The sequence below is a fragment of the Dermacentor albipictus genome, chromosome 1 (assembly GCF_038994185.2).
Source record: "Dermacentor albipictus isolate Rhodes 1998 colony chromosome 1, USDA_Dalb.pri_finalv2, whole genome shotgun sequence".
NCBI lineage: Eukaryota > Metazoa > Arthropoda > Arachnida > Ixodida > Ixodidae > Dermacentor > Dermacentor albipictus.
In genome coordinates, this window is record NC_091821.1 from 413,279,918 (window position 1) to 413,305,726 (window position 25,809).

The window sequence follows — 25,809 nt, forward strand, 5'->3', positions numbered from 1 at the left end:
TAGCGGACCGCGATCCCCAACAGTTCTGCCGCGCCGGCCGGCGCGCAGTGTACAGAAGTTGCGATGTGGACGATCAGAACGACGCCGCTCGCGTTTCTTTGAGAGAATGAGTGAATGAATGAGTGAATGAATGAATGAATGAATGAATGAATGAATGAATGAATGAATGAATGAATGAATGAATGAATGAAACTACGTTTATTTCACATTAAAATGCGTCGAGGGCGTTGCGGTGGATTTCTCTGACAGGTCGGCTCCTAAAGAGCATTCCTTGGAGAGGGAGCTTTAGCTCGGGCCCAACTCTGACGCGGCCTATTCAAATACATGTAAAACGCAGAAACGCTTTTCTGAGATAACACCTGGACCGATTTTAATGAATGTTGCATTTGAGAGAGAAAGGTGAATTCTAGTGACTGTTGGAAGCGGAATTTCGATTTAGGGCCTGAATTTTGTGAAAAGGATTTTCAAAAATTCGATAGTTTGGAAGAAAGATAGATAGAAGCACCAAGTTTGCAAATTAATAGCTCTTTGACAAAAACAGATATCGCGGTTCTGTAAACGGCATCCGTTAGATCATTTAAAGCGGCCAAATTCAACGTGTCATTTTACTTCTGTGAATTTCTTACGTTGTGCGTACAAGAGTTCTGCAAGAACTGTATTTCCATATTACATTTTTTTTTAGATTCATGTGCAAAACATCAATTTTGTCCGCTTTAGATGTGCTATTAGATGCAGTTCACAGAATTGTGATATCATATTTCGTTGCTGAGTTAGAGTTGTGTTGTTAACTTGATAGTTTCGTTTTCTGAAAATTTTAGATTTTTGCCAATTTTTATTAAAGAATTGGCGACCTAGATAAAATATTCGAAGCACACAGTCACTAGATTTTAAGTTTTCCCTTTAAGTGCAACAAACCTCGCCAAATTTGGTGCAGCGGTTGCCGAGAAAAACGAATTCTCCTTTTACGTGTATTTAGATAGGAGCACCCGAGCTAAAGCTTCCTCTTAAGTGCAGTCTCTATGTAATCTAACTAGGCATTACTGGAGCAGACTGCCGGTCTATTTGATTAATGACAGCAACCTGCAGCACATTCCAGCGGGCCAGTGAGAGACACACGCGTACCATTAGCGTAAATCGAAACTCGCACGCGAAAAACGCCTGTTACGCGGGCTTACGTGGAAGCTATATAGTGCGACGTGTAATCGCTCTGTAGCTGGCTTCTGTAGGCATGCAGTAGTCTTATGCGTGAGTTTTAAAGCCTGAATTAGGCAGCTGCTAGAAATGCACGAGAACTTATATAGAAACGGAACAAAACACATTGGAGTATCTTCGTAACTGTTGGGTTGAAATTTACGTAGTGATGGTGCATGCAGTGCTGCATGTTCGTTCGGCTCTCTTTGTCCCGTTGACACGTTGACATTGCTCGTTCATTATTAGACATTACTCGGCACACACGGTGAGGTATTATTTGGAGCAAATGTGTGGATAGCTCGCGCGCCCGTTGCGGCTTCCTCGTGCTGTTCGCAGAGTATGCTCGCAGCTGCCCCGTGAATCCCCGAGAAGTTTAGTTCCTCGAGAGAGAGAGAGAGAGAGAGAGCACGGCACGCAGCCGGTGGAATTATAACCGCGTCTCTCGGCTGCGTTCTAAGGGGGGCGTACAAAGGAGGGCGGCGGCTTCTATTTCCGGTCTCCCCGTCGGCGTAGCCTTCGGCCGCGCAGCCCCGCGCTAAGAAGGCCATCAACTCCGGGGCCCCGACTCCCTTAAGAGGTTCCTGCCCCCGGGTTTGCTGCTGCAGCTGCCGCCGGCGCTCGGCGTTGTGGGTGCACGCTCGGCGGGTGCTTGTCGTCGCTCCTTCCGCGCGCCCCTGTCAACCCTTCTCCTTCTTGAACTTGCCCCTTTTAGAAGAGCGAGCTTTCCGTTTGTGGCACGCCGCGGGCCTGTGTGTGTGTGTGTGTTGTGTGTGTGTGCGTGACCTTCTACGCGCCGCCGCTGCAGCTGTTGCGGCTTACTCTGGGCTTTTCTTGTACTTACTTCCTCAATTTCGGTCCGTGCAGGGCTCCTTCGAGTCTTTCGCTGTCTCTTCGTCTCTTCACATTTGTTGCCGGTCTCACGGCATTTCGCGTGCGTGCGTGCGAGTGTGTGTGTGCGTGCGTGTGTGTGCGTGTGTGTGTGCGTGTGTGTGTGTGTGTGCGTGCGTGTGTGTGTGTGTGTGTGTGTGTGTGTGTGTGTGTGTGTGTGTGTGTGTGTGTGTGTGTGCGTGTGCGTGCGTGTGTGTTACCTAGAATGAGCGCTGGGAACGCGAAACGCGCTGCGTGTGGAAACCCCCCGCCGCACCGCGACCCTGTGAGTGCGGGCCACTCTTCGATGCCTTTTTGTTTTGCGGTCCGTCCGTTCTCCGGGGCTATTTCGTCGGGGCTATTTCGGGAACCGGGCGCGCTCTTTGCTGCCGAGTTCCCCGCTGCCGTGCACTTTCGCCGGAGAGTACCCCTAACGGGGATTCCCTGTTTCTCGAATAGGTAAACTTCCAATCACTCAGTAGATCGTTTTTCTTCTTCTTTCTTTTTTCTTTTAGTTGTTCGTCGCTTTGAAGAGCGTTGGCGGCGTTTTCATTGCATAGTAATTAGGCGTATAGAGATAATGACATTGTATATAATGAAGCAAAGCACGCGCGCGTTAGTATATGTTCCTCGGAGTTACGTTATTCATACGCGTATATATACGTGAACTGCGGTGTTGGGAACTTCGGGACAAACAGCGCATGCCGATTTTGGTGAAAATGTCTTGGTGGACTTATAGTTAGTATCAAACAGGCGGTAAGGGGATTCGTTGGTTGCTTTCCTACTTGTCTTAAGCACGCACAGCAACTGTCTCGCGGAGGTAACGTTTACGAGTTTGGCGGGCAACTCGACGTAACGGGGTCTGGAGGACAGTATGCGGTTGACGTCATGGAACCCGCCATATTGTTTTGCAGCACGCGCGATGAAAATGGCTGCGCTTTATCTCTATCCGATCATCTCCAGCAGCACAGTTGAATTAAGCCGTGAATAGGAGGAAAAAAAGATGGCGTACATGACGTCATGTGAGTAACCACTGGCGACGGCAGAAGTGGCATTATTCTTCAAGTGAAAGCACTCCAGATTTCCTAGATTGCCGAAACAAGCGTCCATGATTTCCAATTTAAGGCCTTTCTGAAACATTTCTCTGTCTCTATCTGTCTCTCTTTGTTAAAGATAACCGAGATAATGTAACTGTTCTACTCAAATGCTGTTCTTTGTCGTGTTTAGTCAACATTCTGAGTCCCTCCCTCCTTCCCAGCTGCAGCTGTTCCTTCATAACGCCAACATCGGCCTATCGCGTACGTTGGACGGCAGGAAAATTGAATCGAACGAGAGGAATCCTCGTTACGTTACAGTGGCCCACAGCACGCACGCGCACTATTAAGTCCCCAGCGTCGCCTTCGCAAACGACCAGCATGCATGTTTCTTTCCCTATACCTGTTCTTGACTACGTGCTCTTGGGCACGCATCTCAGGGCAGCACGTATGTGAGCTGGCGTGTACGTGTGCTGACCGCATGTCTGCATGGACGCCGAAGATCGAGCTTCCCCTCAGTGTCGTGTGTGGGTGGAATTCCCCGCGTGCGCGCTTGCATATATGGCTGCTGTTTTTTTCGTCGCTCGCTTGTTGTGAGATAGCGCGAGAGCGTGATATCGCAAGTACGCGCGAATATTTCCTTTTGCGCGTACTTGAACGGTGCCATCACCAGCGTTTTTCGTATACCATACTAGAGCTTGAGTTAACCAGGTAGGCGTTGCATGTTTATCGGCCTAGGATTTTTGTATATATCTCCGTAATCTTTTTTTTTTCTTTTCTGAAAACTTTTCTTTCTGCCGCCTATCGCTGGCATGCCTGTCGTATCAATCTCTTCCCTGCTTTTTTCCCCCGTTAATACTCAACGTCACTTGCTTAACTCACTCGACTGCTGACTGGTTGATGCTTCCATCCACGTTAAATTCAGGCGCCTCCGGAAGGTGTACGTACGTACGTTATTTATTTATTTAGGTTTTCTTGCAGGTTCCGTCAGGAACATGGAGTATGGGGGCGATTGAATCAAACACAAGTTTAACAGAAGCAACGCAGTATCAAACAATGCAATGTGCTTACATAGCAAAAATAAACAAAAGGTTAGCATGAAACAAGTACACTATAGTCACAAAGAGGTTTTGGTTTGCAAAGGCGCGATAACGCAAGAATGTAAAATATACAAGCGGTGGAGACAGCATGTTCAATGCGCAGCCAATAGGCGCACGGCAACAACTGGTACGGTAAAAAGAAAAAGAACAAAATGGCGACAATACACCCTCACGTATTCACAACGAAACGGGTCGGGTATTCACAGCGACGGGTCTCACTGGATGAATCCCTTCGCATTCCATTAGGATGTGCTTAGAGGTCTCCAAAATTTAGCTGCAGCGTACACATGCCTCACCTTGTTGCGAATATTTGCTCCGGTATGTCTTTATCCATACGCAACCTGCTCGAGCCTCAAATAGCGAGGCACTGTCCTTTGTGTTATCGTACAGGTTGTCCCTTCTGAGTTCTTTCTTCCCATTCTTGTAAATCTCCATGGTCGTTTTTGTTTCCATTCTTTGCATCCCATACTCGCTGTCTCTGTATCTCACGCTTACTGTTTGATGACTCCTGGTTGTCTACTTACATGTTTAATTACTGTGTACTTGGTTACCAATTTTCTTGACTTCTTCCTCCAATCTGCGTACAGATTTTCAGGCGCAGAATTAACAGAAGCGCCCCCTGGGCGATGATTGGCGCCTCTGCAAACTAGCTGCAGAGCGCCAAACCGCAATGGAGGGCGCGGACTGCAAATAAACTTTATATTGGAAAGACAGCGAATGCGGTAATATAGGAAATTATACGGTGCGCCTGGTGCATCTCCCCCCCCCCCTCGCCACTTATACCAACGAGCAGTGTATTTTTACTTCTGCGACGATCGCTTGTTGTACAAAAAGCGTACTGCAGCCTTCCCGTGGCAATTAAAAATCCAATAAACGACTAAGGCGTTTCCCTTTCTTCCCGAACGGTGGCCTTTCGTGCTCGTTTATAGTGCGTTCACACAGCGTTCCGTTTGGCAAGTGTAATGCTTTCTGCTGCTGATTGGAAAATTCAGATAATCCACTGCCCCTGCGAGCAAAATTTGGTGTTACGTGTCATCTCGCATTGTTCTGAAATCTTGCAGCTAGTGTCACTTTTTTTTTTTTGCATAATCGTTTTTTTGGCCTTGACCTCCTACTGTATAGGATGTTGGCAGCCCGTCTGGATATCGAAAAATGCTTGAAAAAGACTTGTCATCTACAACCTGGCGCCACACCTGCACGCGTTGCCCCGTATTATGCAAATGTGCGGTGGTGTTACGTGCCTGCGTCATACGGAACAAGCTAATATACATAGTTTTAGTGCGCCACATTTGTCGTTTTAACGCAACTTTGCATTGGCGCGCCCAGGAGCTCGAATAAATTTTCTTATTCTGGTACACGCTTTGGAAAGCATATATGCATGACGCGTATGCACTGACGTGCGTAAATCGCGTTCTCTTCCTCATATTCTTTGGGAAGCAGTACGGAAGTCCACCGCCTATCAAGAATGCGTTTACAAATGTCCGCATTTACCATGGCGATTGGGTGCGGCGAAGTCAACGTCGCTCGCGCGTTGCAAAACGCGGCCTTTGGCATGCATGCTGCAAGCCTCGGGGAGCTTTGCCGGGGTTCCGTGGCAGCGGCGCTGTGCGTCGCTGATCACGAAAAGAGAAAGAGGTCTCGAGTAAACAGCTTGGGAGCAGTGAAGACACCGCTGCTCTCTCTCTCTCTCTCTCTCTCTCTCTCTCTCTCTGTGCCCCCCCCCCCCCGCCCCAGCGCAGCCTGGTTGCGCTGTTCTTTCATTCCTTGTTCAGTGTAACCCACTATGGTAGTCGGACGCCGTCAGTGAACGGCCAAGCGCCGAGATATGACGCTCAGCCGCATTGGGGGGGAAAAAAAATCAAGATGGGGAGCGGCCCGTTGATGAGGCGGCAGGGGGAGCGAGCCCGCTGTCTTCGCTTCCGGCAGGACCGCATTGTCGTCCCCCCGCTGCTCTCAGAGGTGTCTGATGTGCGGAAACAAGAGGGCGGTGAGAGTAAGGGGGGGGGGGCTGCTCCGTTGGTATCCTCTGGCCGCGATCCCGCCCCCCCCCTCCTTCCACCTTGGCCTGCCACTGCACGTCTTCGCCTCCAGGTTGCACGCAGCTTCAAAGGTTTCGCAACCTGTTTGCGCGCGTTCTCGCGATGCTGTCGGCGCGGGTTATAGACCTCCGGCCCACGCGCATCGTGGTGCACCTCCTGTGCGGTATATAGCAGCAGTGCGGCCAGCTTGATTCCCTCCTCTGCGAGCATGGGTGTGGCAAGTTCGCGGGCGCGCGCGTCCTTCACCTTGGCGCGGGCTTCTTTGGCGGCAGTGAGATTGGCGCCGTGTTCGTGCAACGGAAGCAGTGAACCGAAGCCGACTCTGGAGGATCGCGCTAGCGGACTCAAAACTTTAGCGATCGCCATCGACTCTGCGTATGCATAAAATAGAGCTCTATGCGCGCATAGCTTCGTTTGCCGAGTCTGTCGAGCTGACCGTCCCGATCTTGTCGAGCGGGATGGTCGAGTCCACCAGCCCCTTCTTGGCAGCTTGACAACAGTCGCCTCGTCGCCCGCTGGTTCCGACGCGATAGGGATTATATCATGCACGAACTCGACGACCGGATTTCGGCCCGACAAGCCTCGCGAGTCTATACCTGCCTTCATCGGGTTCATCTAAGCGTAGCTTATGTGCAGCGCCGCTTCAGCATATAATACGGAAGTAGCTTGCGTCTGATGTTTATTGAGTCGTTTGCTGTGATCGCGGCCTCGTGAAGGTGGCGGGGGGGGGGGGGGGGGGTCATTATTGAAAATAATGCTTAGGGATTTTTTTTTTTTTAAGGCTTAGCGAAGGTCCCGCGTCTACGCGTGAGTCGCTTGTATTACGGTCTTTAATGTTGCCTGACCAGATGTTCAAGCCCGCCCGTGCGCTGCAGTGAAGCACCGGGTGCTTCAACTGAACTCCGATTCGTTCGCGCAACTCTTCACGTCGTTTGAATAGTGTACACTCCGCGGGGCACAGAACCGAAAATTACGTGGATGGCCTTCGGCGCGATCCCCTCACAGTCTGTATACGTGGCACTGCTCCTGAGGGCAACGGCAGCAACTGCTTGGATGTTTCGGGCAGATGCGCGGCCGGCGCTCCTCCGTCGCCGTCTCTCTGCTTTGTGCGACCACCGAATATATGTTGCCGCGGTCGGTCGTCACGGCGGCCTGCACAATGTCGGTGTGTGTCGCCCTTCGCTGTTTGCATAACCTCGAACGCCGTGACGTCGCCGCCGGTGTCGACACGACCGCGTGCGATTGGCACCGGGTGGTGCCCCCCATTGTGTATGCCGAACGCGAATATAAACCCGTTCTGCGAAGGATATATAGGTTCCCTCGCGTTCTCAAGCCCCCTCTTTTTTTTTTTTTTCCGTGATAGTTGTGGATTCTTGGCCGACGTGCATGTAAGACGGCGTGGACGATTATGCTTCGGTCTCGCCATGCTGAAGAGATGAAAGAAAGACGAGTCTTAAAGGTACACCGAAGAGAAATACGAGTTATTCTAACCGTGTTGGCGAATTGCCCTATACGATACCCCTTCCCCCGTTCCCCATCCCAGAGGGGGAAAAATGACACTCTTAACAGAGGCTTGGTAAGCCTGAAAAGGCGCAACAACAAAAAGGCAAGGAATGACGCCCCGTTGAAGTTGCCGCTCAAGATCGCCCGGACTTAATGGATTTCGGCGGCGTCTCATCATTACAGATGGACGACATTGCACTTAAAAACAAAAAAAAAGCCAGAGACTAAGCTTAGTAAGCGTCGGTGACTTTTGCGCAAGAGCTTAGAACTTTTGCGGAGCCACAACGCGTGCCCGAATTCGGAAAGATAGTTAGAAATTCGTGGCGTACGTCACACTGACGTACCGGCGCTGGGAAAATTCCGGCGCGAAATTCAGAAACTCTTTTTTGTGGCTTTCCTTTTCTCTTCTGATAACCGAGCTGCAAACGTGAAGTTAACGAAAACGAGAGTTTCGAAATAATAGTTTACAGGTATATGCAGGCTGAGAGAGAGAGAGAGAAAGAAGTTTAATGACACGAAATGCCGAGAGGTCGGCCTGAGGTATATAAGTATATATGGTACCCGCCGTGGTTGCTCAGTGGCTATGGTGTTGGGCTGCTGCGCACGAGGTCGCGGGATCGAGCCCCGGCCACGGCGGCCGCATTTCGATGGGGGGCGAATTGCGAAAACACTCGTGTGCTTAGATTTAGGTGCACGTTAAAGAACCCCAGGGGGTCAAAATTTCCGGAGTCCCCCCCCCTACTGCGTGCCTCATAATCAGAAAGTGGTTTTGGCACGTAAAATCCCATAATTTAATTTTTCTTTAAAGTATATATGGTGTTTCGCTTTAGTGCGTGTCACCCTCAGTTAAACGCGAATGCGAGCAGTGCTGCGCGCAGGCTGACGCAAGCCCCTCTGTGTCTTGCACTTCCTCTGTTCTTGCAGCCTCTGCTAACAGGAAGTAAGACAGACGTTGGCCTTGTGCTTTGCGTTAGCGCCTGCGTGTGCGGATACAGGATCTGGAATGGGAGCGGGCAAACAGAGAGGCGGCGACTCGAAGCCGTCGCGTGCTGCCGGGCCACGAGCCGTTGTTGTGGACGGATGGACGTGTGCTGGTGGAGGAATTATTTATTGACGTTCCTCGCCTTTGAAATTCTTTTTTGGGGCCAATCCGCAATAAGAAGTTGGCCGGGGCCGGATAACAACAGCGCGTTGTTACTGGCCCCGAACTCTTCGCGCTGGACATTCACGCGAGCGCAAACAAACAGCGCGCAGTTTGAAAACGGGGAAGCGTGTTCGTGCCGACTGCTTCAGTGCTCAGCGTTGGTGCATAGCCAAAGGTGCGTGCGGCGGCATGTAGGTCACCTTGAGTGTTCGTATATACAGTGTCTCCAGTATTCGTCCGGCTTACGTGAAGTTAGGTCCATGGTAACCAAGTGCGGGGAAAGAAGAATAAAAAAATAAAAGCGCGGGGAATATAAGAGATGGAACACGGAAACCGTGGGGGTTTGGGATATGCCGTGCAGTTGTTTTTTTTTTTTGTTGTTGTTCTTAATAGCGTATGCAGACAGCGTAAGTGACCTGCCCTGGTTAGGAAATTACGAAGCTTCGCACGCGCTGGTTGCCGCGGTTCTTGTTTTCTTTTTTTTTCCCCGACCAGTAGTTCCCGCTGGCACGCGAAGTCGAGCTCTGCTGAGCAAGTGGAGCGATCGAGTCTGCCAGAGCTATAGCGCGCCGAGCATCGGCGGACTCTCGGTTCCGGTGCGAGCCTGCGTGCGTCAGCGTCGGAATCCTTTTTGCGCGAATGCGTGAATCAGCTCGGGGCGAAACTGCCCGAGTTGGACGACACTCCCCGGCGGGTTATGTCCCAACACATCCTGCATAGATAGCAGAAGGCATCTATGCTGGCTCTGTCCGCGACGTTATCCGGAAGGGCAATCTATACGCTGCCACTGGGAGACCTTTGCTTTTAGAAGATAGGGGACGCTCACTCCCCCTCTGTTCTCCGTTCCCTTCTTTTACCCCTTCCACATTCCTTTTTTTTTTATGCTCTTTGTAAGCTGCGCTGCAAGCTTAAAGAAAGTAATGTCATACCAACTCGCCCAAACTGCCACGCTTTTGCCCCGCTGTCGGTTTTCCCTAGTGTCGTCACAAGTTTAGGAGTTGTTGGTCGCAAACAAATAAAAAAAGAAGCTTGTAAACAAACAGCCTGATTAGCAATGTATAGGAAACAAGAAAAATGACATACATACACGAGCTCAATGCGCGAGCCGCATTTTTTTTTTTTTTTAATTTGAGCATGTCAAGAAAGTCACGGCCCACATTCTCGGTCGATCAGTTTCGGAGACACTTTCGTTCCTGTGCGTCGCAGCGTTCTGCGCAACGCCTCAATGGTGCGACGAAGGCACCCTCCCCCTCCCCCCTCCCCCACCCATTGGCTTTGCCACACCATGCATGCAAGGGGTGTCCTCGAGTAAGTGATCCATCGAAGGTATTGTCCCGGGTGAAAAGCGTTATTATTTATTTTCCTTTCCACAAATTCAATTACCCGAAACACGCAATCGCAAGTCTTCCTGAACCACAAGGCGCACCGTTGCCCATAATTCTCGACGGAGTCAATTGTATGCGCGCAGGAAAACCCGCGTTCGAGATCGACACTTGCTTAGCCGCAAAATTGTCTACCGGAAGTCCGTAAAGAACTTCCGGCGCAGTTCACTGTGTCCTTTTTTTCTTCTTCTTCGCCCCTTCCTCTGCACGGTTCTAAATGTTGTCGTTGCAATTTACATTCACTTTGCGCTATTACTGGCGTTAGCCGTTTAGAGTGCGTACCTAATTGTCGCCGTAATGGTCGTCCTCGGCGTAGTGCGACTTACGCAATTTCCGTAATTGCTCTCTCGAGCTTAGTGCTCTTAAGCGAAAGCGTTTCTAAAAATAAAGGAGCGGACGTCGGCGATTATTCTGGCCCCGAACTCGTCCACTGCGACAGCGGCATGGCGCTCGCAGTGGAAGCTGTCACATCCGCCGAAGAACTTCTCTGCTACGCGCAGGACGTCGTTCTGTTCTGTAACAGCTGTAAAGGTGGTGTCCTAATAGCACCCGCAGCGACGGCGACTAACTCGGCGTAACGGAAGGAAAGTCTCGAAGGCCATACTTTTTCCGTACTCGAAAACACGTCGTGGTCGCCATGTTTTGGACACCATTAATCGCCTGCGCCGGGGCCTTCCGAACTGAGTGCCACCGCTCTCGGAGTCTGCGAGGTGCGCACAAAAACCCCGCGCTAATTTAACTGTGGTAAATCTGCGCGTTGTTTAGTGCCCTCGGCTCTCCATACTGCACTTTGCGCAATTGTAATTATTATGATCTTAAAGAGAGCGACACCTACCCAATCGGGGGTGTGGCCAAAAATCGGGCGGATTTCAGAAATGGCCTACGAATTCAGAAATTGTGATGCAGGGATTCAGGTGCGATCCCTGTAGTGAAATGTGTGGACAAGGTTTTCTTTTTTTTTTTTTCGCCATATGGTGAGGATGAAGCTCAAGATTAATTAAGGAGCTTTATTATTAGCTATTAACTGAACGTAAGATTACCCGATTCTTGGTCCATTCCCCATGTGGGCACGTGCCATGTTTTGAAGGAACAACAACAAGAGGTCGCCTGACTTCGACGACGTAACGGAAAGTACGGACGGACGGACCAGTGGAAATGGGACAACTAAAATGGTGCAGCTATAACCAGACGAGCAATGCGCGTCAACCGAGCAGCGAGGAAACTCGTAAACCTTATATGAAGAAATATAATGCAACTGTGTGGTACGACGACTCTATAGTCTGAGTATAGGCTTTGTTTGTGGAGGTGGCTCTCCCTGGCAGTGAATGGGCGATGAGTGGTATCCGCAGGACGTGGCGCACCAGAGGTTTGGCGCAGGTCTTCGGCTAGTACCCGAGCAGAACGTTCACCCACAACACGTGCTCGCCCAGATGATTATATAATGTGCATGCGCAGGTGCTCGGCCGAAACATTGTACATCTGCAAACACCTTATCGTGCAGGCGCGTTTTATGTAACGACTTTGGTTATGCGCGCGATATGGTGTGTCATAGGTTGCGCTGTGCAGCGTTGTCAAACTTATGAAGCGCTGTCACAATGTTTTCGCGTCTTTCCCGTCGCTATTCTTCGTCGGCATCAAAAGTGCGACGAGCCGCGACAAATCTGTGTAGCACGCGTGTCCTCCCAACGGTGGGCGATTGATCTGCAGCGGTGGGCGTGCGTGACGCGGCATTCGTCATTTCTCCCGTATTGCGCAACGTGTTCCTGTGTCAGGACCAGAAGCGACGTTTTGTTTATTTATACGTTGCTTGTCCCGGTTGTGCAGGGCAAGGTGTACGTGTACGACAAGGTGTTCAAGCCGAACGCCACGCAAGAGAAGGTCTACAGCGAGGCAGCCAAGGCCATCGTCAAAGGTATGTGCATTGGTCTTTCCTGTTGTATTAGTGGGTCGAGTTCTGCCGTTTCCGCCACCCTCCCCTTTTCTTTTTCTTCAAATGAAGAAACTGGCCTAAAGGTGCAACGATGCATGGTGGTTGAAGTTAAGCGTAACAATTCGAACGTATCGCTTGACCTCGTCGGTACCGCCGACAAAGGGGAACGATTTGCGGGGACGAAAAAAAAAAGGGGGGGGGGGAAATTGCTTTACGAGTATATCGCGAACGCCAGTGATCGCCGAGACAATGGTAGTTGTTTCCCCAGCTGCTGCTAACGGTTTCTGTGTCGCAAACTGGCCCGACAGTGGAATGTACCGTGCTACCGCTACCGCTTACCTCCATCTGCGCAGGCTTGTAATGGGCACGGCGTGTGCGCAGTAAGTATCAGTACAGGAAACTGTACATAGCCCCTGAGCCACTGGAAACACCGTAGCCACTGAGAAACCACGGCGGGTAACAGATACTGTAGGTGTACTCTAACGAACGTTCGTACAGTTTTCAAGCCGAGCTTTGTAATCACAACGTCGCTGCCGCTGCTTCGGGCTAGCGAACCGGTATACCTCTTACGTTGTTAAGCAATCTTCCAGCACCTAAAGCAGTTGTCCAATATGAGCATGGCATCGTAAGATTCGTCTCGTGTATCTGCAGTTGTGTCGACCGAGGAGTGTGCGAGGCTCGTGACGTTACTCTAGCGCAAGCGGGGGCATCGCGCATGCGCGCGTACTGCTGTCGCTCAGTAATGCGCCACCTATGACACTGCGACACTGAAGCTTAGGTTCTCCGACGACGGCTGTTTGAGTAGTTTGATTAAGGGAAACAAATAGGGGCTAGAAACTGGGACTTCTTATCTTTCTCTTTCTTCCTTGTTTTTATATATATTTTTGTTACACAGCACAGTATACAGGGTGATCATTTGTAAGTTTCATTGATTTTTTAAAAAGTGTCTGTTGCAGATAACGTAATTCTACTCCTTGAGCTGTATTATTCAGATTATTAAACTGCATTCTACCGTTGCTAACATATGGGGCAGAAACTTGTAGGTTAACAAAGAAGCTCGAGAACAAGTTAAGGACCGCGCAAAGAGCGATGGAACGAAAGAGGTTAGGCGTAACGTTAGGAGGCAGGGAGACAGCCGTGTGGATCAGAGAGCAAAGGGGGATAGCCGATATTCTAATTGACATGAAGAAAAAAGAATGGAGCTGGGCAGGCCGTGCAATGCGTAAGATGGATAACCGGTGAACCATTAGAGTTACAGAATGGGTACCAAGAGAAGGGAAGCGCAATCGAGGACGGCAGAAAACTAGGTGGGGGTGATGAAACTAGGAAATTTGGAGACGCAAGTTGGGTTCGGTTGGCGCAGGCCAGGGGTAACTGGAGATTGCAGGCAGAAGCCTTCGTCCTGCAGTGGACATAAAATATGCCGACGACGACGACGATGGTTATGATTCAGAGAGGCGGATATTGCACGAGAAATCGAAACACACATTCAATAATTAGCAAAAGTCCACTAATTATATTTTGAATTTACTTTACGGCACATATTGCAATTTACGAATTCTAGTCGGTGAGTTGGCAAGGCGCGTCCGCTTGGGATGAATTTCCAGGGTGACGCCAGTTTGGATATATGCGCCATGAAACTTGCCGTAAAAATGCACTGTTGTTCCAATTACTCTTTTAACAAAACGCTCTTTTGTGCATTGAAGCGCAATAGTAACTGAGACGCCCATGTATTACGTTCCACACTTCGCGAAAAAAAAATATATTTCCATTAATTAAAAATTAATTTCCATTAATTTATCATTACTTTATTTCATTCATTAGGCACATGCAATTTCCCCTATGTTGTACTTGGTGTCAGTGTTTGTTGGCTTCTCGTTATATGACTAATAATTATCGGGTCCCTCGGTTAGCCCCCTTTTCTTCTCGTTTATATATATATATATATATATATATATATATATATATTGTGTGTGTGTGTGTGTGTGTGTGTGTGTGTGCGCGTGCGTGCGTGCGCGCGTGCGCGCGCAAAATCTGCAACTCTCTAGTGATGGTTTGTGGCTCCCTCTTTAAATGAAAATATAGCGGCAAGGTGAGGAGTGCTTCGGGACTTCTCACGTCGCTCTTCAAGCTATGTCTGGGGTTCAGCGTCTCACGGTGCGGCACATCGCGGAGCTTCGGGGGCGTCGTCGTCCCCGCTTCGCGCTTGCTATCGCGCGGCCCGTGGAAGCGTTTCGAGGCCAGTCGGCGCTGTGTTTCTCTTCTGGGAATCCACTGAGAGAAGCCGCTCTGCGGCGGCGGTGGTCGTCGCTTCGCGCCGGTTCCTTAACCCGTGTCGCTTGAGAAAGCGGTTCTTTTTTTTTTTTCTGCCCACCGCGGTCGTCGTCCTCCTCGTATTCTCAGTGGGCACGGGTGTCGCCCAGCGAACTGGCCATTCGTTATGTGTTTTAGTCGGGCGACCACTTTTTACGCTTCTTGGGGGGTGGGGGCAGCTGCAACGCTCGTATATACTTGGATTAAGATGCCCGTTAGGGAACCCGCAGGTTGTCACAATTAATCCGGAGTCCTCCACTACGGCGTGCGCCGTGATCAGATCGTGATTTTGGCACATAAAACTGGAGTAATTTAGTTTCAAGTAACAGTAGGTACCCTCAGCCATACTCTCTCTCTTCTTATATATATATATATATATATATATATATATATATATATATATATATATATATATAGTTCGTAGTGGAAGACATTGAAGCTTACCGTGACACGATGCCCTAGCTGTTGGGCCTACTTTTTCTTGCTTCAATATTATACAGCGATGCACCCTCGTGTTTCATCCCTTGCCTCCAAACAATCAATTTCCAGCCCTCCCGCAGCGTCCCCCGCCTGCTCGGAAAAAAAAAAAAAGCGCAACATCGTCAAGTAACAATACACAAGGCATCGGGTTCTCTTTTGTCGTTTGTGAAAGCTGAGAACTTCATTGTAGCCGAGTGTGCAGCTAATAGACTAGCAGCGTTGGTCGATCTCTGCAGGCACATGTAAGGCAGCGAGCTGCATGGGCCCGGTAAGGGCCAGCAGTATCTGTAAATAAAATATACACAACCGACGCCTGACATCCTGACGTGGTCTGTACTTGCGTGGGAGAGAATTCTTGTGAGGACCCGCGGTCTTCCCCTTTACATAGGCCGTGAGTTAGACGTCTGCAGCTTGTTAGAATCCTTGCATCCTTGTCTTTCTTTTTTCTTTTTAGTTCAGCCGGATGAAGTGAGACTAATGGAACGTCGCAAGCGTAATGAGTTCCAAGAGCAGCGCTAATTAATCAAACCGCTCGAGCGACCTCCGCGGGGGAGCGAGGAAAAGGCGCTCTCGCTCGGCTGCACGTACTCCTTGTCGGGAAACTTATGTGCCGTGAAATAAGGCTCCGTGTGCTGGAGTTAAAGAGAACGACGACCCGTGGTATGAACGCGAAGTCCCGAGGAGATTGCAAGAATTTCGCACGAGCAGTGCGCTGCTTTGAAGTTGGGACGATTATTCGGTGACGTGTTAAGATGGCGTCCTGAAATTAACGGCTGTCTGAAGAACCTGGGAAGGTTAAATGGCGGACAGCGATGCAGTGAGGACGAAGTTCAGCTTCTCCGTTGACTCGAACGGCCGCTGTGTGCGCTCGTGCGCGTACGTCAGCTATGTACGCATTGCGCCCCAGTCTCGTATGCCACGCCGCGTGGAAATGTAGTTTGACTGTTTGTTTCTCGTGGCTTCCGACGTTTCAGTGAGGTTCTACAGGAACTTACGCTGCACAGCTATTCACGCGGGAACAGCTCTGTGATACCGCTTCGTACGTTACCTCGGAAAATGAGTTGGGAACACGTCTATGTAACGTTGTGGAATTGTTCCACGAAGACGGAATGTCGAGCGAAATAGAGCTACATTGTACATATCCACATTCCCTGTTTGAATTCATGGCAAAACGAGTTCATTATTTCCTCTTATGTCCCCTTCCGTGACGTTGCAGTACGCAGTTTGTTTTTGCAAATTAATTCCTGTGGTGAAAAAACAAAAAGAAAGAACTTAATACGTTGCTCTGTGGGTAAATGAACCCACTGCGCGTTCAACGTGGTTTCATTTCGGCTCAGCGCGCCGAGTATTCCTACGTACTTTACTGACGGTGCAGTATATCGATATTTAGTTACTCTTAGAATACTCTTGTATATGGCAGTGCTGACTAGGAAATGTATAAAGCATAATCCCATTGCATTGGCTTCACTGAAGTCTGCAGTGCCTTGGAATATGAAGTTAGTTTGAATAATTCCGTCGACAGGCCACCATAATTCGTGACTGAAGAGTAGACATGTATATTCTTCGCTGGTGTATGGGAAGAAAGGAAATCGAGGCGCCGGATTTTTGTTAATCGCAACCAGCCTAACAGATAATGAAGTTATCTTAGTTCTTTTTTTCCACTTTTTTTTTCTAATTGCAGTGCAGACATAAGATGAAGGGGAATGAAAGTGGACGAAAGAAAAAAAAAACAGCTTGCGGTCGGCGGGGTCCGACTGGTGGATACGATGGATTCGACGGCCGATACGCGAGTTTATCGGTCAGCGGCGCGCTAGTGACGCCATCGGTCAAAAGGATGTTCCACATACGCGCCGACACGGCCTTGGGTGGCGCTGCCAACATTCCCATTGTTGTAGATACTGTCCACACACGTAAATACCCAGAAATCTAGCTGCCGCTGCAGATATAGCACAAGTGGTATAGTGCAGGGCACGCGTAATGTTGCGGAATATGTGGGTTTAGATAAACCAAACTTTGTGCTAGGATATGGGAGGTGATTGTCTCTGTCGTGCAGGCGATAGCAGACCAGACGGTGATAACGCTTTATGCAGACCGCGGAGGACACTTGAAATGGTGCGACAGATTCCCGACATGTTAAAGCGCTCTCTCTCGTCGCTTCCCAGCAGTAAACCGTTCCGCAGATCAACCGAGGACTCCACGCTCATTCTAACGCGGTGTTCCTGCCGAAACTTTCGGAGGCTGTACAACAACGGTTGCGGGGGTACCTGTATGGGCAAGACTATAATAGTCTGTGTATCATTTTACGGCGCCATAAAGATGGACCACCTTCGTATGTAGCGCCTGAATCGATTTGTGATTCTGCATATTACGACGGAGTTGATCAGAGTGGTTAACTTCCGGACATCGTTAAGGTTGCGTGGCTTTGCTCGCCTCTCGGTCCTGTGGCAACCGGCTCGCCCCTCGAGGGACGCGTCTGGAGTACGCCTTGCGTCACCGAGGTGTCGTGTATATATTATGGATGATACACCGCGCAACTAAATCGTGGTTGCCGTCGTGTAACGCTCGAGGGAGTCTCGATGACAGTGTTCGGCGGACAGGCAATTTGCGTTCGGTTCGCCGATCGGAGCGCGCGTTGCGGGCAGAGCGGCTTCTCTCCTCCTCTGCACTGCAGCACGTCGCCCTCAATAGCGCGCGAGGAGCCGGCGCGTGTTCGGCGGTGGGCGTGGCTAAATCGCACGGGCACTCGGGTTACAATAGTGGAGACCGCGGGAGCGCCTTGTCATCATTGCGAGAGCGCTTTTCTTCGTTGTTCGCCGCTGCATGCGCTGCCGACGGAGACGTAATGTGTCTGCCCTTAATTGCCCGGACACTTTTGACATGCGCAGTGTGGTATTTAGTGCGAGGCACGAGGTCTGCGTGTGTATTCTGCTTTGTGAGCGTGCGTGCGCGCGCTGTGCTGTAGCGAAGTGTGGAAGATGAAGGGCGGCGCGCGTGGAGTTCCACCGCGAAGTGTCCCGAGTCGCGCTTTCGACAGCGCGTTTTGTCGCCTGTATACTGAGCCTGCTGCCGTCCACGACCTGCTTGCTGCGAGACAGCGCGAGGTCATTCACGTGTATGGTTACATGTGTCTTTGGCTTCGACGCACACTTCGTTCACTTGAAACAAGTCTTCCTCTACGCACGCCGGTCGAGTACGTTTGTCAGAGCACGAGGGAAGCTCGGTGTAGAGGATGGTATGCCGTTATATGTAGCCGTGAGAGTGTATGGTCTTATAGGGAAATTGAAGGGCAAACTTCGTTTAATCTATATTGGCAAATTGCCCCTCTAGAATACCAGAAAGGCCACTCGTCATAGAGCGAAGGGAAGCTTGGTAAATCGGGAAAGACGCGGGAACGAAAGACGGATGACCGACGCCGCCTTGCAAGTTCCGCACTCGCCGTGACGTTAAGGCGAAAGCCTTATATGTCTCATCGGTCGGTCGATCTTGAGCGAAAACGCGTCGTCGGCACGGAAGGTGCAAGAAAGCGACGAAACCTCGACCTTCGGTGGGAGTCGAACCCACGAGATGTGGTGTTAATGAAGGCGAAGTTAATTAAGGAAGAGTTAATTAAGACACTCGAACCCACGAGCTTGTGTGGGAATCGAACCCTTTACCTTTGAAATTAAGAGGAATGTGGCTAAGCGAAGCACACTACGCGAATTAAGGGGAATGGCTATAAGCGGATTTGGAGGGTAAGCAAGCGAATAAAGAGGATGAATAAGCGAAGTAAGAGGGATGACTAAGCGAAGTAGACTAAGCGAATCAAGCGGGATGTGTACGTTATGTGTCCGTGTTTGATGCATCTGCACTTGGGCTTTCGCCTTCAAGTCGTCTTAGGGATAACGTAAGAGACCCTGTAATATTTTTTTTTAACGCGTCTGTTTGGGCTTGGGTAATTCTTTACCGGTAAAGATGGACTACATTGTATATTTTAAAAAGACAGACTGAACTTAGCAAGTTTCGAGAACATTAGCCGAGCCGCTAGACAGTATGTATTTCGAAATTCGTGACGAAATTCGTGAATTCCCGCGCGATATTCGCGAAATGGAACTTTCACCTTTGTTGTTTCGTGTAATAATGAACCTATTGCCGCGAAATGAACGAAAATTGCTTTGAAATAATATTTCGTATGTTTAAACTGATTTGTTTCTCTTCAGCGCCCCTTTAATCATGCGGCTGTGCGCGATTGACGAGTCAACGCAAACAAACTGCGGCGGTCACTCTTAATGTTTTCTTTTTTTTTCCAAGGCTACGGTGCCGCGCCGAACAACCCGATCCGCTCGTTCGCTCTTCGGAACGAGTCCCCATCTTGCGTGTCTGCACATGTGTAGACTTCGCATTAAAGTAACTGGCCGCAATTTAGCACTCCCGCATTCACGCACTCGCACAATTAACGCATACACTCGAGCTCAACACGCGTATGTGTGAATGCTAAACTGCACCCAATTACTTCAATATGACGAGTTAGGAACTAATCCAACAGTAAGTTGGCCCAGTGAAACTGCCAATCGTAGGTGTGCTCCGCGCCGCTTTTTTTTTTTTTTTTTTGAAATCTCTGTACAGGCTTATCATTCGGTCCAGCTGCTGACAGACGCGCACACACAGAGAGGGGGAGGGGGTGTACTACTCGTGAGCTGCGTGCGGTGCTCGCGTTCCTAATTTATGCGCCGAGAGGGGGGGGGTGATGCAAGGGACACGGGTCCCGGAGAGGGGGGGATGTATGTGTGAAAACCTGACAATAAGCGGCATATCGTTGAGAAACCAGGGCGGTGGGACGACGAAACGCGAAGACACACACGCACTATACACACGTACCGGCATACCTTATATTACTTTCTTTTTTTTTTCCCCACCACGTATAACGTATTTTGGTCATTTCGCTTTCTACGTACGCGCGAGTGCTGCTTTTCATAAGGGAAAGCTCTCTCCTTGTATGTCCCAAGGTTCGTTGGTTGATCTCGCTTTCTGTGTCAGAGCGCGCGCGTTACTTTGCCTTTGGTACGTTACACGGGCCGCGAGGCGGCGGGGATCCGCGCTGTAATCATTTTCTGGATATTAGGCGGCGGCGGCTAGCGTGTCTCTCGCTTAGCGCGGAACAAAAGAGTGCGAGGAAGACATCAGCCACGGGACAGCTGTTGCCGCGCCGAGGCGGGCGTGCGGGACGCAGCGCACCGTTGTCCGCGCCGCGGGGGGTGGGGACTCTCTCTGCGGCGCGAGGGTCTGTCTGGTCGCTTTCGCTTCGCCGCTGAAACTGGCTGAAACGGCAGGCTACGTAGAGCGCTGCTGTTGCTCTCTCTGTGGCCTCGGCGGCGACGCGTATACACACGACGTGTATCGAGCGCTGCTGACCCCGTGCACCTCGACGGGGTGGAAACGGTGAAGCCGTTCGGGGTCGCGAACCGAGAAGGCTGGAACGCTTTTTTATTTGAGCCGAGGTAGAGGTCGCTGTGGCTCTCGAAAAAGCACAGACAAAGCGAAGCTATATACGAGGCCGAACTGGGAAGCCCCCTATGGCGAGGCGGATTCCGAAGGGAACACATTCTTCGCGCTGTACGTCTCGATCCACGGAGTCCCGTGTGTCGTTGAAGGAGCTGTTTTCCTTCGGGTTCGGAGGAGATTATTTTTAGCCGCGCAGTGAAATTTGTTGCGCGACATTTAGGAGAGCGGAGTACAGGTGGAAACGGCCGAGTGCTCGGAGCATGTTTTGAACCGATCGACCAGCTGTAGTGAGAACGGCGTCCCTTTGTTGCTGCCGGTGCGGCTCGTCCATCGCGGTTGCTTGGCGTGTATATAGGTTGGAGGTAGATGGCTGTGCACTTCAATGCGAGAAAAGAATTCGCTTTGAGGCCCTGCAGGTCCAGTTGAGTTTGTATCGCGATGCGCCTCTGTACTTGGGTCACACAGCGCAAGTAAATTTATAGTGGCTGTAATTAATGACTTATTGGTTGGCTACTGTAAATTTAAATTGCAATTGGTGTATAAACTTTAGGCTCCGCATTACTGTAAGCCTCGTATTGTCATTAATTAGGAAGAGTACAGTACCGGTGTATTTGCTGAAATTGGAAAGTGTTAATGTTTATAAAAGTTGCCGCGTCTACGGTGTTACCGTCGACGCTTTATACAGGGTGATCATTTCTTGTTTTATGGAATTTTGAAAAATAGCATGTTGCAGATAACATAATTCGAGTCCTTGAGCAGTAATAATCGCAGAGGCAGACGTTACTTGCACGAGAAATCGAAACGCATATTCAACTAATTAACAAAAATGCAGAAATCTTGAATTACAGTTAAAGTTCGATATAACAAAACCCAATTTTACGAAGTTCCCGACATAAGAAATTTACATCCCCGGCAGGTACCCAATAGGGTTTAGTGTTATCATCAACCCGAATTATCGAAAAAAACTTGGCCGAACTCGATTTAACGAAGTTTTTCCTGAAGTAAAAGAGTAAAAAAAAAAGCGGTGATTTCTTTCTAATTTTGACACAGACGGGTTCTTCTTCGAGCGTGCGCTCTAAAGCTATCGCGTTACAACATCTAGGCGTCATGGCCATATCCCTAGCTTTATTTTGACGAGTCTGCGCGCCGCACCCATGCACGGAATGACTCAACACCGCCTCGGTAGGGTCGGCGGTGGTTCCTTTCGTTTGTTCATGGTTTATGCGTCAGATGGCTATATTAGCGGCAAATGCAATGCCGCGCTAGCCTTTGCGTGTTGCTGTGTTACAATGTTACTAACTTCGCGATTTAACGAAATAATTCGAGTGTGGTCGTCACTTCCTTAAATCGAGTTTCAGCTGTAATTACTCTACGGCACATATTGCAATTTATGAAAGTTTGCAAGGTGCATACTCGTGGAATGAATTTCCAGGATGACGCCAATTTGGAGATATGCGCCATCAAACTTACCCTAAAAATACACTCTTGGTTCCAAGTTACTTTAATAAAACGCTCTTGGGAGCATTGAAGCACGAAAATAACTGGAACCCCCATGTATTTCGTTTCGCAATTTGGGAAATAATATCTATAGATTGGTGTCATGCTGGAAATTCATTTCAAGTGCATACATCTTGCAAGCTCACATGGATACGTTTCTTAAATTGCAATATGTGGCGTAAGCTGAATAATTATGAAGTTAATTAGTGAATCTTTGTTAATTAGTTGGAACATGTGTTTCGATTTCTCGTGCTAGCAATGTCAGCCTCTTCGAATGATCCAGCGCAAGGACAAGAGTTATGATATCTGCCACAGGCGATTAAAAAAAAAATCCGTAAAACAAAGAAAGTGATCGCCCTGTATTTCTTGTCGGCACTGCGCAAGAACGAGAGAGGAAAACAAGCGTGTGTTTGACGGAGCACCGCCTTTGATTCTTGTTCTGATTGGCAGGCGTCTCGCTTGTGAACCTACCCCCCCCCCCCTCCTCCCCTCTATGTGCCCGCAGCATGTTCATGCAGTGAATGCGGCGGCCTTGACGGGATTGCGTTCCCGCATTGCGGCGGCACACGTATACGCGCTGCAACTTTGCGGTCCATTTGGCAGATTGAGCACAGCGCGTACACACGCGCCCCCCGGGGGCAGCGCGCTGGATGACGACCTAATGGATACCTCTCTCCTAGCGTCTCGTTCGTCAGCGAACGTCATTGCGCATTTATACGAACGCCGCGCGTCCTTCAGATGCGGAGAACGCGCGCGCCGGTCGATTCGGACGTCGAGTGGAAACGTCGGCTTTCCCGGCCGCGGCACGTTTTGTGACCGCGACTGCGCCGCTCGTGCCCTGACCGCCCCGACACGTCTGCTTGGAGGTTATGTGTTCACTTTCAACCTCTCAGAAACGTGATGGCGGCAAAAAAAAAAAAGAGATAATAAGAAAGAAAAAAGAAAACCCAGACGTGTCTCTTCTGGAAACCCGGATTCGGTGCGCGCATGTGTTTGAGCTCGAGGAAACAGTGTTGTACTCTTGCATATATGAACGATTGCCGAGTGGGAGAAATACCTGCAGGTGGCGTTCTGGGCTGCCCTTACGATTCTTACGTAAATTCGTCGGGGTGTCTGGGCCACCAAGCAAGAACGCAAAGAGGTGGACATGCAGCCGCGGTACACTCGCCGGTCATGTCCTTCCTCTTCTTTTGTGTTCTTGCTTGGCGCCTATAGAACACTGCAGTGAATCTATACCAGCTAGCCGGAATTTCAGTTCTTCGGTCATATGGAAACGCTGTACGTACGTAATAATTCGAAGCGCCACCTGATAGGAGCACTGACCGTATATGTAAAGTTGTGGAACTGGAACCACGTGACACCGACTATATACAAGCCGTTCGGTGTACGCGGCGCGGAAAAATGGAGGACTGCGGCTCTTACCATTTTTTTTTCATGTGATAAAAGGCCCACCAACAAAGCGCGAACCGTGCTCTCTTACTGACCGTGTATAGTATAGCAGACCGATCTCCGAAACGCAGCGGTATCATACAGCATTCTTATCCAGCTTCACTGTAAACTGGCGAGAAAAACGACGCCTCTTCTTGGTAAGCTTTCTGGAACAACTCGCCGTATATGTATATGCACCACTGCACCCATGTTTCTGGAACGCTTGCCTGGCGGCCTCTGGGAGCGTCATTTGCGAGCGACGATTCGGCCGCGCAAGACGCGGGCGGTCGAACGCGTATTATTAATGCGGGGTTCTCCGCACGGACCGCTCGTCGTGGACGTTTGCGAACGACCGTACTACATCCGTCACTTCTCGCTCGTTCGTGTGACGCGGTCGTCGCCGATTCTTTTCCGCGTCGCCGCCGCCGTCTCTCGTGCGATCGAGGAACGACTCCGTCCCGTGATGATGGACTCTCCGTGACTGCGCTCCCACCGCCGCCCGCGTATAACCTGCTGCATGCGGCCGACAATGGTCATCCACGGCTCTGCAGACGCGCCCCCCCCCCCCCCCCCCCGTTGTACATAGATGACGGCAGCAAAGAAAAAAAAAAGGGGGGGGGGGCGCGGTTCGCAATTGCCGCCGCGATCGGATGTCGAAGTGGAGCACGCCTCTGCATCACACCGTCTGCATTCGCGGCCATTACACACCGCGTGCTTGTGCCGCTTTCGTTGGAAACCACCGGCTTGTAGATATCACGACACGGTTCGCGCCTAATTGGATTGGAAAGGGCTGTGCACGTTCGCGCGTTTTTCTGCAGGAGATGATATAGCGTGTGTATGTTATAGGAAAGCGATGTCTTGTAATTGCGGATTCTTTTCCCGCCTGCATGCGCCGTGAGAGCCCTTTTCCGAGGGTTTGGCAGTCTTTAATTAAAAAGACCATCGCCTGGTTGCCGTTTTTTGTGTACGGTGTATAGGCGCGCACCTAAGCGAAGGGTGTGTAATCGGGCCGCGTGGTAATCCGTTTCTTTCGTATCCTCTTTCCCTCTTTGTGTTTCGCTATACTGATGACATCGTTTCAAAAAAATTAAAAAAACATCAGCGCGCAATGTGTGGTTTCCGATTCGCATAGTGTGCCACGCATGGATATCTCGATCGATCAGCGAACGTTCTTATCCTGCACTTCGCGACCCATCGATCAATTAACGCGGTGACTATATATCCTTAGCCTATCGTTCAATACAGATCTGCCGTCGCGTATATATTGACTGATCGGTCACTCAGTAACCATCGAAGAGCGATATGCTCTCTCTCTCTCCTTCTTTATTTCTATCTGCGAGCAGTACGGGACATGTAATAAGGGGAACCCAGAAGGCACCTTTATGGGCGGCGACCGTGTCCGAGGGATGAACAAGGTTGGGGCGTGGAGGCCGCGTGCCCGATTATGAAAAAAAAGAGAGCCATTCCCAGAAGGTACGCAGGGGCGCGGTAGGTTGTGCCGTCTCTCTCGAACGCTTTCGGCCGCGTATACGGTCCCGTTCGTCGGCTCTCCCTCCTGAGCGCGCCTGCGGAGTTCGAGAAATCCGTTAGCCGGCCATTCTCGGTGGGCTGCCCCTTCTTTTTCCGCGTTGTTTCATGCGCTCTGCGGGCCTCGCGGAAGACACGGCGGGCTCCACCCCGTTCGAAATTGCAGAGCGTGCGCAAGCCGTAGCGGCGTACGTTTGTTTCCAAACCGTGCAGCAGCAGCAGCAGCAGTCGCCACGTTCTTCGAGGCCCCCGCTTGCACCGTCCCACAGCGTCCGTCCCCTCTTCTGCCTCGCGCGGTGGGTTCGGTTTCGCTGCTGCAGCTTTGCGTAGCGTGCCGTCGACCCAGCCGACTGAACGTCGACGCCAGCACATACACACGCTCGTGCGTTCGCATCGTGATCGAAAAAATCGAATCCGCGCTTTGTGTACGGGCGGATGGAAGGGCGGGAGAGGGCGAAAGCGCCGCGGGACTCTTCTAAGCTCGCTGGGCAGCCCGTTCCCGAACGTTATTTTCGGGCTTTTCACTTGCATGTGTTTTCGGTTTCGTTTTGCCTTTTCCGATTGCTGCGTCGTCGTTGTTCACTTCTCCAGGGGCAGTTGTGCAGCGCCGTTCCCGTCGCGTGACCCCGGTGACTGTGTAGCGAAGCGGTGCACGCGTAGTGCACGTCGAAATCTCGTCCTCCGGTAGGGCGGGATGGTCGTAGATTTTGGCGTTCTATGTGCGGGGGCAGTCGCACTGCGCGGGGACATTTTGTGGGCTGCAAGGCGTGAGCGAGCGCGCATTAGAGCGCGTCGAACGATCGTTAACGTTTAGTACTGCGAGCGCGCTGCGTTCCCCCTCCGCTGACAGCGCACCACCACCCAGCGCCGTAGTGTTTCTTTTTTTCATTGTTTGA

At 50.5% G+C, this 25,809-nt stretch overlaps 1 protein-coding gene across 1 annotated transcript in view; it reads left to right on the forward strand.

Moving 5' to 3' along the window:
• Nucleotides 1-25,809, forward strand: part of Khc (kinesin heavy chain) — a 132,674-nt gene that overhangs the window by 45,648 nt on the left and 61,217 nt on the right. The window contains exon 2 of the mRNA XM_065445722.1: nucleotides 12,085-12,172. Coding sequence (XP_065301794.1) covers nucleotides 12,085-12,172 — 88 coding nt within the window. The remainder of the gene's footprint in view (nucleotides 1-12,084; nucleotides 12,173-25,809) is intronic.